Raw genomic sequence first — 16,780 nt, forward strand, 5'->3', positions numbered from 1 at the left:
AATATTAACATTTCAGTTCCTGCAGTTGACTTTTACTAGGTTCATATTCAAATGTAAAAATTCCTTGGGTTTAACCTTTTATCTATTAAAGAAAGAACAATTCCATTTGGTACTCTTAGTCTCCAGTGAAAACAGCAAGAGTAGATATGACCTTTTTCTTTCTCAAGAACTGCATAGGATGTCAAAACTATTTTGAAATGCAGAAGTATAGTGCAAGCCCCAGCTACTCCATTGCTTTATCTGCTTTTACGAAAGAGATTGATAAATCTGGCTTAGCCACTAATCACACCATAGATTTTAAACAGTGGTGCTGCCATATGACACCAAATAATGTAACACAAATGCACAAAGGTTAAACAGCAGATTAAAAGCCTTGAGCCCAAATCTTTAATGCTCCGATAAACTCAGCTAAACCGAAGCTAGATGATCTAACGTCCGCATGAAGAAACCCTGCTGAAATGTGACAAAAATATGGATATTGCTCTACAGAATAGTCTAAAAAAGATTCCATCATGAATAGGTTAAGGAAAAGGAATTGTAGAGAACGGCACAGAATGAAAGGGAAAGGGAATTTAGTCAGTGAATTCCACATCTAACTAATGATCTTACTTGATAAATGGCTTATTATCTTCATAGCTAGAAAGCATTATAAGCAGAAAAGAGAAACAAAATTATTAGACAGAATTGAAACAGAAATTAATAAGAGCATTTTAATTGTCTATAAAAATTAGTCAAAATTAGGAAATTCAAAATGCAGAGGCAAGCAATTTAAAATTATAAAGGCATATAATAGTTAAAAATTCTTTAGCAAATCAGGTTATCTCAAAACTAGTTAATTAAAATTAAGGGAAATCCACAATATTGACCGAGTTTGTAAAGTTAAAAATCATGCTAGAAATTTGTTAATGTAGGGTTCTATCTTACCCAGGTAAGTCCGTATTATAGTAGCCATCACAAACACGGTAATTACTGGTGTGGATGAGAAGACAGAAAGAGGAAAAGGAAGAAAAGAGAGAGATGCTAAAGATTAGCTCTCTCTCCCTCATCATGCAACATGCAATGAAGCTGATACTGACCTATCTAGAACATCTAGTTCACAATGTTAGCCTTACTGAAAATCTCCCTTCGCCATTTTGAACATTCAAAGCAAATCTGCAAGACCCTTTCACATCCAACCCTCAGCGTTAGAAAGTTGCACCATCCCTTCAGTGTTGATAATAAAACCCTTCAGTACCACATAAAGCTATACAGAATACAGTAAAAGACTATCTAAAGAAGCAAGAGCTGCCAAGGCCTTGTAATTATATAACACTTATATTACTCTGCAAAAGGAATACTCAGTACAGCACCATGATAAAGTAAACATTTGTTAAATTAGCAAGAAAACAGCAGATAATCTTCAAGTTAACAATAATAATAGAGTCAATTCTCTTGGGAGAACAGGATTACGAGTAGAAACTGCTCAGAATCCCTAAATCAAAAAGTCATTTAACAAAACAAACTTAATATAATCATATCAGCCATGCAAACAGGAACATCATTTTTGAACTGCATTTTAAATGCAAATGAAATTACTACAGTGCTGTGGCATTTCCGTGAAACAGTTTCTTGGCTCTAGTTCCAGGCTGAAATTATCTAATTTTGACCGGTGTTTGTGACATTACAGCAACAATGTGACGAAAGCAGGATTGGCTCTGTTTGCTTCTAACTGACATCTGCAGTTGCTGGGAGACAATGGCATGTGCTCCTAATGGAGAGTAGCTTTCAATCAGTTCAGCAATCAGAAAATAATCATAGTTCTCATACTTGAACACAAAGCACTTACTTAATGTTTTCCAACCTGCTAGAGTCTGGTTTCAAAGTGTTTGAGTGCTTCACCATTTTGCACAATGTGATCACCAGGAAGATAAGATTCAGCTGTCAAAACAGATAAGAACGAAATTAAACTACTTCAAGTAATAGGCTGAATAATGATGATGTTACAGACTAAACAAAAACCCTAGTCTATTTTCAAATATGTAGTGAAACTGGCTAACTATATCAGTCAGTCTGTAAAAAGCGATTGCAAATACGGATGAGGGGGAAAAAAATACCTAGAAGTCTTTGTTTCGCTTAATTTTCCAAATTTACCTCATCATCATGAACCACCATATTTAACTCATGTCCAAAACTTGTAATTTTCAGTCTAGCTCTGTCTTCCAGCATGTTGTGCTTTGGCCCCTGTTCCCCATCTCACTGACTCCCGCCCAGGACTATGGTTACCCCTTTACTGTACTATACTTGTTGTCTTTTTATCACCCCATCCTGCTTCTGGAATGTTTTTCGCTTTTGCTGGATTCTCCCTTTCTTGTTTTTAATTCCCTTTTATTCTCACAAGTCCTGCGAGGGTCTTGAAAACAGCTTAAATGTAACTGAAGCAAAGGAAAAAGAAGAAGAAAAAGAAACACAAAGATGTAGCAAATGCATCAAACTTAAGAGTGCCACAGCCATGTGCTGGTGGTGCACCCTCCTACTGCCCTCTTTCCATAGTCTGAAATCTGTCAAAGCAAGACTGCATGCCACTTGAAGGGAAGGACTATGCTGTCCTGCTCTTGTTGTGTCATTCATATAGATAACACCGGGGAAGATACAGTAGGTAATTTTTCATAGTTTTCCTATTGTGAAACAGAATCACAGATATCAAAGACACTAGGTGCCTTTCTCCTATCGATTCAAAGCATGTGAAGAGCATAGGTAAGCCAAATACAAGGATGCCTGTAGAATATGGGTTGAAAAGTGGTATACAGTTAATTTGAGTGTTTAGTACATGCTGTCCTATATCATGCAGACAATTCAACTAAAATCGCCATGTTTGAAAACATTAAGACCTATGTCCTGTGAGGGAGAACACATACATCCTTATCTGCTAGTACAATGGTCCACAAGAAATGACTGAACCAATAGCTAAGATAGGAGAACATGCCTGGACAACCTTATAACATATATATTAAATAGATTATAACCCCACTCTTGCAATCTTCTGTATTTATCTGTAACTGGTTACTGATGGAGAATGATCAAGCCCAGTGTCTCTTTTTGGGGAGCCTTTGGTTTGAGACAGCATCAAAATCCTCACAATTTTTGTAACACTGGAGACACCAGTTCATATCAGATGTGTTCCTACAGCTGTGCCACAGTGGTCAGAAATGTCACTCAAATCTAATAAAGAGCAGGTCTTAACCGTCTAGAAAAGAGGAGTATTTTGAAGGCTCTGATCAGAGTCTGTTAATAAAGACATGTATTATAGAAGTAATTCCTGCTGCTAGGGGCAAACAAGTTAGCGCTGCTGCTGCTGTGCCAGAATCAGGATGGAGAGTAGGAACTATAATGCGGTTCTCAACACCAGAACAGCGTTTGGCAGCTTTTGACCTCATCAGTCCCGATTCAAAGTAAAACATTTTTACGATTGTATCTTGAGATTAATACAAAAAGCATATGTGATACAAATAACAAAAATAAGCTTTTATAATTCACTTCTGTCTGTTTCAAGAACTGACAGAAAATACTTGACCTTTAAGTGGAGGCATGTACGTGGTGTAGGTTAAGCATGATTTCCATTGCTGCAAAATGTAGTAGAAGTGTCAGAATCTCATGACCCTGCTGATTACTTTTTATGATTCTTATAGGTAATGACTAACCAGTTGAGAGACACTTTGTTATATCATTGCAATCATTTTGTTCCTCTTATCTAAGTTTCCCCTGTGCTGCTAAGTTCCTTGCTTGAGAAAACAAATCGCTTCTCTCCCTAGCCTTTGCACCACACAGAGGACGGAGGCTCTGTGTGTGACTTGACCCTCAGTTCCATGCCTTTACAGGCAGACTTTCTTCTTCTGTGTATGAAAAAGCTTCTTGCACATTTTGGTAGCTGACATAACATGAACTTCTCCATGCCTTTAAAGCCTGCTTTAAAAAATGTAACTTCGATTTACTTTCTGTGAAAGCAAACAGATTAAGAGCTAAGAGACAAGCCTCATGCCAATCCCAACATGTAAATCAACTTTGGCTGCAACCTGTGCAGCTGGGAGTGCACAATCCAGTTCAGAATAGTATTTACAGCATAGCTGGAAGCTAATCCTTGCCTAAGTAGCTACCCTGGAGTATCCTGTATTGTACTAGCAACATCGTTCTTGGATCAAAAACTCATAGACATGGCTTAGCCCATAAATGAATGCCTTATGAAATGAGAGGTTTTTATCCTCTGGTTCTCTGTTCGACTGAAGTGCTGGTTTGACATATGAAAAACAAAAGCTCGTATTTACATATTGAGGTTCCTTCGGTGACATGCAAGCAGACACGGCCCTGCTCCAGAGCCTAGCCAAGCTCCAGCCTACTAAGCAGGTTTTATGTAGACACTCATCTTTGTCTGTATATACGTTCTGGCTGGACTAGGGAAGAACTGTACATAGAAGTTTCTTAATAGACACTTTAATTTTAATTTAGGTACAGAACCCCAAAAGCAGCCCACAGAAATAATAATGCTGTATCATAGTAGCTGAAAAAGTTCTTCCAAGAAAAAAAAAATTGTAGTTTCAATTAATTTAATAATTTAATTTTAATTAATTTAATTAATAAACATTAATAAATTCTTAATTTACAAAGAAAACAAAGTAACTACGACAACAGAGTATATGATACCTGTTTCTCCATCACTATGAAATACTGCACAGTTTTCAGTTGTAGCAGTCAAAAGACCATGGTTTGCCACTTGTTCAAACATGTCGTCGGCATCTCTGTTACACATTGTTTCATTATCAAAAGCCTATCTTGCCCGCTTACAAATACCGTGACCAAACCTTTCTATAGATTTGCTTTTGGCTCCCTTACTGCTCTTCATCTAGAAATTGATTGTTTTGGAGGAACTCATGAGTTAAAGACTTTTTGGCACCCTGCCGTTTTATTACACAAGACACTAAGCAGGGAGGGAAGGAAACTTGGGAGAATCGTCGATTTTAGAAGGAATGGCTGAATTACTTTTCTTGGTGAGAAATTCGTGGGGGGAGAAGGAAACACACTTAGTGCTTTTACATTCATTTGTACCAGCTCTGTATAAGGAAAGTTTTTCAGCCCTAAGCAACCTGGTCTGAGCTCAGAGCTGAGCCTGTTTTGAGCAGGAGGTTGGACCGCAGATCTCCTGCAGTCCCATCCAACCTGAATTGTTTCATGACTGTGTGAGGACTGAACTGTTACTGATCTAAGCAAATGAATCTGTAGATGTTTTCCAAGCTTGACAGATGATCTGAGCAGGACACCCTTCTCTGAGAAGAATGTTCACCACAAACACGCAGTACTCTGGGGTCACCGAAAGGCTCACGTGAATGACAAGACAGGCCTTTGAAAGCAACCTGACAAGGGAAAAAACGGGCCTCTGACAATGACGGCTTTCTTAGCACTTCATATAACATAAAGGGCAGTGACTGGCTGGGTGTCATCCTGACAACTGGGCTGCATCCACCCCACATGAACAAAAATCTGCACCTGAAGAGTACTGCTCTCCTTCAATGATAATAAAAAATATAAATACATCGTCTAAACACACACACAGAGCCACAGAGTACACATCCCAAACAGTCGTGAAGTTATACCCTTGACACCAAGTGACAAAACACACAGTTACAGCAGGTGGAGCTATAATGTGAGATCTCTTAAAACATTAGCTGATAAGAACATACAAAAAACTTGGATCGATAGTATTTCATGAATGTTTATACTAGGTTTTCGATGTAATTTCTAAAATATATTTTATATTTTTATATTTATATTTTATATTAACCTCCACTATAAGAGGCAGGATACTGGATTACATAGAAGAGTAGCTTAATCTATACTCTGATTTTAGAAATGTATGTAAAAGTAAAAAAAAATAATTAGAGCACCTTTTAAAATACCATTTCCTACTTATCTCTTAATAAGATAAGTGTAATTGGATAGAATGGAGTGAAAGACAGACAAGTAGATATATATAAAAAAAAATAAAAAGTAACTACTTTAAAATACAAAATCTGAAGAATTTTAATGGTAATAATCAAACGCAGCACCCTGGAAGATCAAGCTTCTTTCATAGCCATCACACAGAAGGCCATTTCTGGTTTGGAAATCAGAAGGTACTGGACATGAAAAAAATGGTGTAAGTAGGACTTTTCTCTTTCTGGTACCTGAAGCCTATACAATTTTGAAAGAGGGAGTGTTTGCAAGTCAAATTAACTTTTTAAAAAAGTGTATGTAATAACCTGCACAGAAGACTAACGGGTTGGAATTGGTTGCACGTACAATGAATTAGTAGCCAAATAAAAGCTAGATTTTGCAGTAATTGAGATAAATTTCTCCCTGGGTGCAATAGATAAATACCATTTATCAGGTGTCTACTATAGAAAGATATACGTGTATTATTTATATACATAAGCTTACAAATAGAGTCCATTTTCATATGCTGAGCTAGATTATGTGTGCATCTGTATGTATACATCCACTGACTTCGGTGAAGTAATAACTCAACCTTGAGTGAGAAAATAAACTCTCTTCCCTATGTTAATGAAACAGGACATCCTAGGAATTTTTGCTGTAACAACCTTCGGTAGCCTAATAAATTGTCTCCCTCTGACAGAAGCAAACTCCAGTGGTTTTGCCTGAATTGAAGTCAACGAACATCACTCATTCCTTGGATATGAATGAATGTGGATCTACATAGAAGTCGAAATACTCAGGCTTTTCTGACCACAGATTACAGGAGCGCCCTGTTTGTTTTATAGCCATCAACCTGCTCAATTGAATCACGTCCGCCTGAGCTTAGCAGCTTAAAATTCATTCCACACAGCCTGCAGTGCTGACATGGATATGATAAGACAGAAGAACAGAAACACCACTCTGAAGTAACCTAGCTGAACTGCACATGTTCTGACCCTTTTTGAACTCCCCAGAGCTTTTGTTACCTGGCAAATGCAGCTCTAAAGCTGCTCTTGTATCTCCAGATCTTTGCTCTTAGCCATGCAGAAGCCTATTTCTCTCTGGGACTGGCAGCGAGAGAGGTGCTCTCTGAAGAAGTCTTCTAAATGAGTGTGCACGCTGAACTCTTACTGAACTGAATTAATTATTAAAGATGCAGATGGAGCTGTCCAAATGATAAGAACAGCTCCTGACGTATCATGATCCAAGCTTTCATTAAATCATTTCAGGCATACTAATGGTTTCCACCGCTCATTACTTACATGCTCTTTTCTCATAGATATAATAACCCTGGTGCTCAAAGGCATGAGAGGCTATGGAAATAGTGAAGTTGAAAGTTCCTCAGAATACGTACTAAGGAACTTCATACTTCTCCCCTACACTTCCCATCCTCATTTTGTGCAAACCTGTATACAGATAAAAGTGCAAATGCTCATAAACTCAGAGAAAAATTTGTCAATTAAAGTAGTAAGCAACATTGTCAAAGAAGAGTTTATGTGCACTGACAGTGCTGTTAAACTGAGAATCATAGAAGTGATTTGATTAACATGTTAAAAAGCTTACTGAGGTGAAATTCTCACATGCAACTGACTAAGCTGCATTACAAACATGGCTCTTCTTTGGTTACACCGCACATGACGTATTATTTTTCAGCCACTACACTTTTCACACTTCTTCCTCCAGTCTCTGTTGCTTTCTCAGTTGGGACGATTAGAGGGCAAAGCAATTGCTAGAGAAGAATTACTCCCAGGAACTGTGCTGTGATTGCTACCTGCTGTTTCATATTTTTGAAGTCGGGAATACTACTCCCAAAGGCCTTTTGCGTCTCAGCCTAAATGATTTGCTGGAGGATAATAATGTCATGGCCAGTAAATAATAGTGAACTATGTCTGTACATGGTCAATATGATTAAATGTCCTTCACCTCTATTCTCACTCTGACCTGGTTATGAGGAAGTGAAAGAGCCGTCAGCAATGCCCAAAGCTTCCCTTGCGAAATGTTATTTTAAAGCAAAGGAGAGAAATAGAGGTGACTTAGCAAAATACTCCCAGTAACAATAAAATAAAAAGCTAGACACAAAAAGCAAAATTATCACTGCACAATCAGACTTGAGGTAACTGAACTATTGCGGCATGAAACTTAGAACATTTCTAGTAATGATTACAACAACTGCAAAAACAACTTTGTGTTGAAAAATATTGTCTATCATATTGAAAATACTAAATGTATCTTTCAATTGTAATTGTAGGTTTAATTAAAAAAAAACCCCTATCATCCTGAGATTTGGTTTAATTTAAATGTATTTAGAATAAACTCTGTACAATTATTATGGTTTATAGTTAAATCTTACAAACACTGTGATTTTTATAATTCAACTTAAACACACAGGAGTTTTGGCATCTACGTCTGTTTCTTTGAAAATACGCCAATGAACTCAAACAACTTCCCCACTGCACAACTACCTTTTCCTAAGTGACTGCTCAACGACGGAAATATTTTTGATATAAACAGAGAGTAAACCCAACTTAAATATACATAAGCTTATTTCAATACTGAAGATACCAGTAAGGAATAATGTGCCTACAAAAGACTGGTCAGGTGCATTTTTTTATAGGAAGTTCCATGTTCAAAGCATCAGTTCATTTTAAATGGAGAAGTAATGTAAACTATAAGCTACAAAAAGTGTTGAAATAGTACATCTGGCATATAGATCTATAAAAGTCAGAAATTTCAGAATTATGTCTGATGCATGTGCTTCAGGATATAAAAATAATACTGACAAAATACAATTCCTAAATTTGGAAATTCAAGGGAACTGATCTTCTGTTAGCAATTCACAACTATACTACTACTGTATAAAGGCAGGAGAACAGGTAACTATTTAGACTTTCAAAAACATGAAAACAAATTAATTTATCCTTCCAAACTATAAGCAGTTATGAGAAAAGCTCTCTATGTACACAGGCTATGTCCCCAGCACCAGCCTTCTAGAATATTTCCCAAGCACAGTCGGGCTTTAAAGATACTGAGCCAGCAGAGAAAAACAAGGTGAGCCAAAATGCACATCTTGCATTCACTTTCCTTCCAAATTCCTATGTTGTGCAGTGTCGGTATTATTAGTCTGAAATAACAGGGAGATGGTTTTGCCCTGGGTTGGCAGATGACTATGTGCTTTTTACCTGCAAGCGCTCAGAGAATGGATAATTGATGTACGAACACAACATTCAATCTTAAATGGACAACGGGACACACAGCTGTGGATGTACAGACGGGTTTGCACGCATACGACGACTTTACTCAACTGATTGCAAGAACATGTATATGCTTTCTACTGGTTACATAATATTCTATTATTTATACTAAAACAGATGAACTTGTATGTCTGACACACATTACATGTAGCATAAATACACACAGAAGTAGTGATAGAAAAATATGCATATGCAAATACACATACAAATACTGTGTAATGAAATAAAAGATTTATTTAATTATCCGATGTGTTAGAACACCCTTTTGAGATAATTATGTTGGATAAATAGCAGTTAAATTCTGGAAGGTGTATAGTAGTAACTCAATCGAAAGCAATAATACTGGTTCCTTTAAAAAACCCTGTGTTTAGTACTTCATTGATTTTTCATAGGACTACACACATCAATATGACCTTCAGAGTTCAGGCCATTAGGAAAAAATGGCTATGCTGAAGTGCTACCACAGCTTTGACAATTAATCATTTGGTCAGTACTCTTTAAAGATTTCTAAACATTTATATAACCATTGGTCACATTACAAATTGTTTATAAGCATTTTCATGAAATGCCTTGCGAATAAGGATTGTACTAACTGATGTTATCCAATCTTTTTAACTTTGCTGTGAAGCAACCTAAAAGGAAAGGAAAACACAGTTCTTACCAGAATAATAAAGGTAACGGGTCCAATGAAACTCCAGATAAAATAGTTATCTACATGGAGCCAGCAACTATCACAGAAAAAAGAGAATGAAAATTGAACAATTGCATTAGCACCTCAGTCCAATAAATAGAAAGTGCAAAAATACTTCTTAAGCTAACGTTTTGTCAGTAAACAATGATAAACATTGCACAGTGCCACTTAGTCAATGGACAACTTTTCCTAACCTGAAACTCTTCTGGTAAGTCCTGTTTAATAACACTATCGAACTTGAAAACACATCATCAGGAATAACTAACGTATAAGAAGGAACAAAACCAGTCAAAAGGTTTGGTCACAGGTGCTATCGTGGACTACTGAATCTAACATCAGTATTTTTCACAGGTTTTCCATGTAGTCTTCAAAATCCACTTTTAACTATATCATTTGCAAAGCACTTACTCCTGAGGAATACAAGACAGAAAACGTTCAGATGCCATGTTTTGCTGAAAAACAATATGGTATAAATAAAATGCCCCAACTGGGAGTTGAACACTAGAGAAGGAATACATATGATACCAGACTAAATGATGTGTAAACCTATTAGGGCCGACTTCACTTAGTGATTCGTTTTTTCATACAGCCCAGTTCCCTGTTGAATTGCTCTTATTTGTCTTTCATCAGCAGCAAAATCAAGCGGCTTTCTTGCAGTCAACAGTATCTTCCCATTCTGTAACTAATTTCATCAAAGGACAAAGTAAACACTATTGGAAAGCAAATTCATTCCTCCAGCAACTCAAATCCTCAGAAATGTTTTCTGTCTACCTTTTGTCACTTTCTATATATATCTGTATTTTTGTAAATAAAAGGCAGTAGCTAATTTTAATCCTGCTCTACCCGCCTGATAAAATATTATCAAAGTGAAACATATGGGTTGGAATATTGTACTGTCATAATTGAGGACGCGAGTTAGCTAGAGGGTCAGTTGGAACAAAGAGATCTAATGAAGCATTAGCTTAAAACTGGGTGGTTAGGCTTGTCAGATACTTTAAGTTGAGAATTTTTACTTAATATACATTTGAGGCCAAAAAAGTTATTTACTTTTTCAATTTGTTTCAGGTCAATCTTTTGTGTTAAAAGAAAGACCATAATTTAGAATCGGTCTCTCTAGAGTACAAATCCTCTGAACCTAGAGAATTACAGAAGACTTGATTGTAATTTGTGCACAGCATTGCCATTCTCGTACCAATAAAGCTTTCAGATGGTATTTTACTCTGTCAGGGACCCTCTGACAGCTAACAGGCTTTAAAAAATTATTCACTTGAAAAACACTCAGGTCACTTGCAATTACTTACGCTTTCTCTGTTCCGTAGCTCTTATAGTCAATAGCTGCTGAGACACCAACTACTGTAGCAGGGAAGAGGTAGCCAGCAACATAATAGTACTTCTTCCTAGAATATTCACTTTCAAATACTTCTACTAACATTAGATAAAGCTGTACTCCTTCTAGACACATCCAGGCAAAGGCTGCCAGGAAGAAAAAGTGTAAGAGACCTGCAAATATTGGACATGCAATCTGCAAAGAAAAAGAAAGATGGAAATATAAACCACAAAATCTTCACATCATTACATCTCTAAATAAATAGTGTGTAACAGAAAGCATATACTTCTATCAGAGATCCTTCACAATGCAGGAGCTTTTTCCCAACCTGAAAACATACACTGAACATTTTCAAATACTAATGAGTTCACGGTAGCTGCAGAAAGTAAATTCAGCTAAACAGTACAAATGAAGATAAGGAAATCATGCCCTCACCCCCAATCTTCAATTATAGAGTGGACTTTTCAATTTTATAAGCAATCCTTTAATTTGAGACTGATATGGTTTTAGGGTTTACAGATTAGATAATCTGAGACATGAACAGTTGGTTCTGGATGCATAATGTAATATTGATTATTTAAAATTATGAAGCAGCCATCAAGCCATTTTTATCTGATGCAATTTGGAAGTTTCCACTGTCATAACAGACATGAATACGAATTCTCTCCCCTTTGGCTGAATTCTGGATAAAACTCTACCAAATTATTAGATTTCAACCTTATGAATCGCTTCTGAATGACAGAATTAATTTCTGACAAAAAACCTGCATGAATGCGCAGTGTAAAAAATTAGTAAATATATAAATAAGGCTCTGTACTAATATATGCATGAAAAAGTAGTCAATAGCTGTTGAGACATGAATACATAGAGAGAACATATGTATGTTCCTACTACGTCAACATTTAATTTCATCTCCTCTTTCAAAAGTTTAAGCCACCTGCTTCGTTAATAGCTCGTGTCTCAACTGAAAATGAAAAACATTGCTGTAAGTGGGAAATTAAGGCCGCAGTGATATTTCTGATGGATGTAAATACTATTTATGAACATGTCTCCCTTATTTTCACATTGGGCTTTTATTTCAGCCTTCCTATGTTAGAATGCTGAAAGCTTGGCAGTGTTGTCGTGTTTTAATTCAAATCCATTTCAAACAGTCATTTTGGAGAACAATATGACTACACACAAAGAAAACTTACCTTGTACTCTGTCTTATCGATGCCTATTAGGAAAATGAACTCGGCAATGAATAGGTTGATACAAAGGTTCTTGTGAATAGTGTTACGATCACTTTGCAGGCCACGGAAAAAACAGAATGTGAAGATGCAGATGGCCAGGCAAACAAGAGAGATGACAATTCCCACCCAGGTGATGACAGTGAGGAGCAATTCGTGAACTCCATCTTTGTACTAGAAATAACCAAGAATGGAGAAAATTAATATGACTCTTTATGAGTATAAATAAAAACCTATTTTCACAGGTAGCATCCAGCAAAGTTACTTGTTCCTTAGATGAGATGGGCAAAATGTACTCGGTAATTTCTCAGTCTCAGGTCAGCTTCCCAGAAGAGCAAGATTAGGGTAAGTACGAGATGAGAGGTCTGAGAGAAAAATACGACTATTTTAGCCAAATCAGATAACATTTTTACTTTTCTTATGATTCGCTGTAAACTCGTCAGACAAGAATAAGTAGAGAAACGTAACATTTTGAAAGTGCCACTAGGTTCTGACACAAAGAGGGGAGCTTTCCCTGGGACCTCCTATAAGAGTACATGTTCTTTCCTACAGACCTGCAACTCCACAGCGCAGAAGTAAGCAACAATTTACACACCAAATGCAGAATATGTTACATGTGTAATTCCATCTCTCATCTCACATTTAGCAAAAGAAGGTTCCTTGCTTCAGTTGCGACAGAATCGCTTTTGTCATTTTGGTTATCTTTTCAGCAACCTTTCCAAGTACAATGGGTTTATGAAAAGTCTCATATCCTTGCAAATGTTGCATCCGGCCCCCCTGACATCCAGTAAGTCCTTCAAGCAGACAACAAAATTTCAAAGTATGAACAGACATTTAAACAACTAGTACAGAAGCTCCTTGACCTTCTTCCTGCACTAAGGAGAGCTGGCACTGGTGTTTCACGGGAACAGCCTGCACAGCTGCCCCTACAGACACTCTCCAGCTGTACTGAGGGGAAGTCTGTACAATGGTTGTAAGCTTGGTCAGTAACTTTACAACATGACTTGAAGAAAACTCCTGTCCTTCCTTGGTTTTCTTTCCTGTTATTTTGCTTGTAACCTTATGGGTGAGGAAGAAAACTGCTAGAGAAAACAAATTGTTTGGAAAGAGGGGGTAGAAGCTATAAATACTTAAGAAACTTCAGCTATCTTGGATCTTGCTAAAAATATAAAGCTAAATCTTTAAAAGTTTGTTTCCTGCCGATGGCTAGAAACATCATTACCTACCACAATTTCCCGATGAGCCATAAGAATTGCAAAGTTGGTTAGGTGACTGCAAGCACACGTTGTATGAGTTTTATTTGTGTCAACCAGTTTGCAGCCTTGAGTTGACCAGTATCCCATCATCGTCCTCTCTGAGTAGTTCCAGAAGGAACAATTTGCATTGAAATAATTGTCAGGCTGGGAGATAAAACGATAACATAAAATGAGGATTTTACACACTAAGATGGCAATAACAATTGTTTAATATGTGTAAAGGGTAATTTAGATTAAACTTTGCATGTTTCGGACAATAAAGTTTTTCATCAGCAAAATTGTGGACTATGTTATACAAGGAAGACATCCAGTTTAAAAGGGACTTTATAGTCCGAAACACTCTGAAGTGTAGTCTCAATTACTGTAGACCCAAATTTAAACAATTACAATTTCCATCTTACGATTTTATGCACTGATGGCACATTACAGCCATTTTTGCTTTCTGCAAAATTAGGACTGCAAATTTATTCTGAAGATACTATTCCTGTAATTGAGAATTTGAAAATACGATCTTTTTCCTTTGATTCTCACCTTTGGTCAGGCCAAAGTCATGTGAACAAACATCAGGAAAAAGTTCATTCCTAAATGCCTATCTATTTTGGTGAAAAACAATCAAAATAGATTTATAAAAAGAGGCAAAATGAGAGGAAAATCCAACGAAATTGTTTCTATCACAGTGGTGATTATTTACTTTCCCCATGTGAGACATGAAAAAAGAAAGGACCAAACTAACAAGCAAAGAAACACATCACAAATAAATCACTATAAAGAAAATATACACAAATTTAAAATATAACAAACCAAGATATAATACTTTATTCTTCACTGAATAAATGCATTTAAACAATTTGTATAGGCTTCCAGAACTTGGTCCAAAATTAATGCAAAAAGTTATAGCGTCATTAAAACTTGCTACATCAGACTATCAAGAATCTTAACAGTTATTTTCTACCCTGCTACGAAGGTAAGAGTTAATTTTCAGTTAGAAACAAATTAGTAATTTACATTTCCATGTTGATTACTGAATTAGCTTTCATTAAGAATACACTTAAGTTCTAATAATCACTGAACCAGGCTCATTTAATTTTATGTTCATAGACTTAACTAAGCTCGTGTCTCTGACCTAGTCCAACATTTAAAATTCAAATGGAAAAAAGGTTATGTTTCTGCATTGCTTTTCTCTCTTGCTGATTTTATGACCTTCCCATTAATTCATTAGCATAACTCACATCAATGTGTTCCAGCGTAAAATGCACAGGATCAGTCAGGTACACCCGGCTAGACTCCTTGTTGATAGAGGCTGCAATGACGTGGGAGTTGACTGCAATCGTGCTATTCCGCCCAGCAAAGTCACTGCCCAGCTTTATGGTTGCATTTTCAGTGCTGAGAAAACGCCCCAAACTTTTGTAAATGATGAAAACCAGCTTTGCTAATCCTAAAATAGAAAAAAAGTCTCATCATCATGCCACAGAGGTCTACACAAAGACAGCAACCTGTACTCTAATGAACTGACAATAAAGCATCAGTAAACAGAGAAGCAGTTTCAGGCTATGGATTTGAAGAAAAATGCCCAGGTACCCACAATCTTCATGAAAAAAAACACAGAGCAGTTTTGTTTTGATATTTTAACTAGGGTAGGTAATGTAGGTTTTATAAAAGTTAATGGAGTTTCAGTGCTCTGTGCCCAAGACTCACCGTTCCTGCTGTTCTGTTTCACGGTGCTTGCAGAGAGCTGAATCGAGTTGCCTCCTTTACTGCCCTGAGGAAATTTCAAGTCCTGCACCTGGCCCTCAGTAATGAGCACTGCAACATCCAAAACTAAGTAGACCAGAGGGGGGGGAAAAAAAAAGTGGTAAAAATGGAGAATGCAGAGAAAGTCTCTTGGCCAGATTGCAAGATGCCAGATGCAGTATTTCCCCCATCTCTTTATTCAGTTTTCTCACGCTGCTCTCCTCATTTGCCACCATAAGACAGAAGTGTACTGCATGTTTCAAGCACACAGCTGGTTTCTTTAACTGAACCTAGTGCACACTACTAAAATGACAGCATTTTAACAGTGATAACATGACATCAAACCTTGTTTTAATTTCTGCCCCCAAAATATCCACTTAAAAATACTACACACACGTTGCAGAGAAATGTTAATTTTGAAGATCCTAATGTCTATGCAGTATCCTCTGCTAACAAATTTAGAATTTTAAGTAATGATTTACATATAAAGAGGTTTTAAAACAGTCAACAAATGAAAACCTAAGTATACTTACGCTATTTAGCTAAATCAGTATTTGTAACTAAAAAAAAAAAAATACTATTTTTTTTTCTAAATCTAATTCTGTATAAAGGTTTATAGGAAACCATTTTATTGGTTCTGCTAAAAAAATATTTAAATTGAAAACTTAGATGCCACTCTTTTAATTCTATAACACAATGTATATTGGGAAGGTTTCATGGGATTACCATCAAAGGCTGGATTCCCTTGGTTATGTAAAATAATATATGTCAGACTGGTCAATTTGTTGATAAATATCTGCATTATATTAAACTGGTGTAACTATAGGTCTAAACTACAGATTGACAAAAAGTATGAAATTATGGAATGATTTCTTTTTCTCTAAGCCACATGTATGTATGTGCGCTGGGATTTCAGTCTTGCGTGACGTCAGTACTGTGTTACTATGACTTGAAGACAGCTTATCACAAGAAGTGATGTGCAGACAGTCTACTGAGCTCCATGGAACTGTGTACATCCTGAGAGAGATCTTCTGTGATTCTACCCACATTCCTTCAGAAAGAACTGGTGCAGTTACTTGGGTAACAGACTGTAACACTTTTCACAGAATCAGAGAATGGTAAGGGTTGGAAGGGACCTCTGAAGATCATCTGGTCCAACCCCCCTGCCAAGGCAGGGTCACTTAGGGCAGGTTGCACAGGAACGCGTCCAGTGGGGTTTTGAAGGTCTCCAGAGAAGGAGACTCCACAGCCTCTCTGGGCAGCCTGTTCCACTGCTCCGTCACCCTCACAGTAAAGAAGTTTTCCCATCCCTTTCC

At 36.9% G+C, this 16,780-nt stretch overlaps 1 protein-coding gene across 1 annotated transcript in view; it reads right to left on the reverse strand.

Moving 5' to 3' along the window:
- LPHN2 (latrophilin 2) overlaps positions 1–16,780 on the reverse strand; it is a 71,116-nt gene that overhangs the window by 11,727 nt on the left and 42,609 nt on the right. Inside the window, exons 10-16 of the mRNA XM_010289425.1 lie at positions 15,429–15,551; positions 14,963–15,168; positions 13,704–13,877; positions 12,442–12,651; positions 11,223–11,443; positions 9,892–9,958; positions 1,826–1,917 (exon numbers count right to left, since the gene is read on the reverse strand). Coding sequence (XP_010287727.1) covers positions 1,826–1,917; positions 9,892–9,958; positions 11,223–11,443; positions 12,442–12,651; positions 13,704–13,877; positions 14,963–15,168; positions 15,429–15,551 — 1,093 coding nt within the window. The remainder of the gene's footprint in view (positions 1–1,825; positions 1,918–9,891; positions 9,959–11,222; positions 11,444–12,441; positions 12,652–13,703; positions 13,878–14,962; positions 15,169–15,428; positions 15,552–16,780) is intronic.

The sequence above is a fragment of the Phaethon lepturus genome, unplaced genomic scaffold (assembly GCF_000687285.1).
Source record: "Phaethon lepturus isolate BGI_N335 unplaced genomic scaffold, ASM68728v1 scaffold5216, whole genome shotgun sequence".
NCBI lineage: Eukaryota > Metazoa > Chordata > Aves > Phaethontiformes > Phaethontidae > Phaethon > Phaethon lepturus.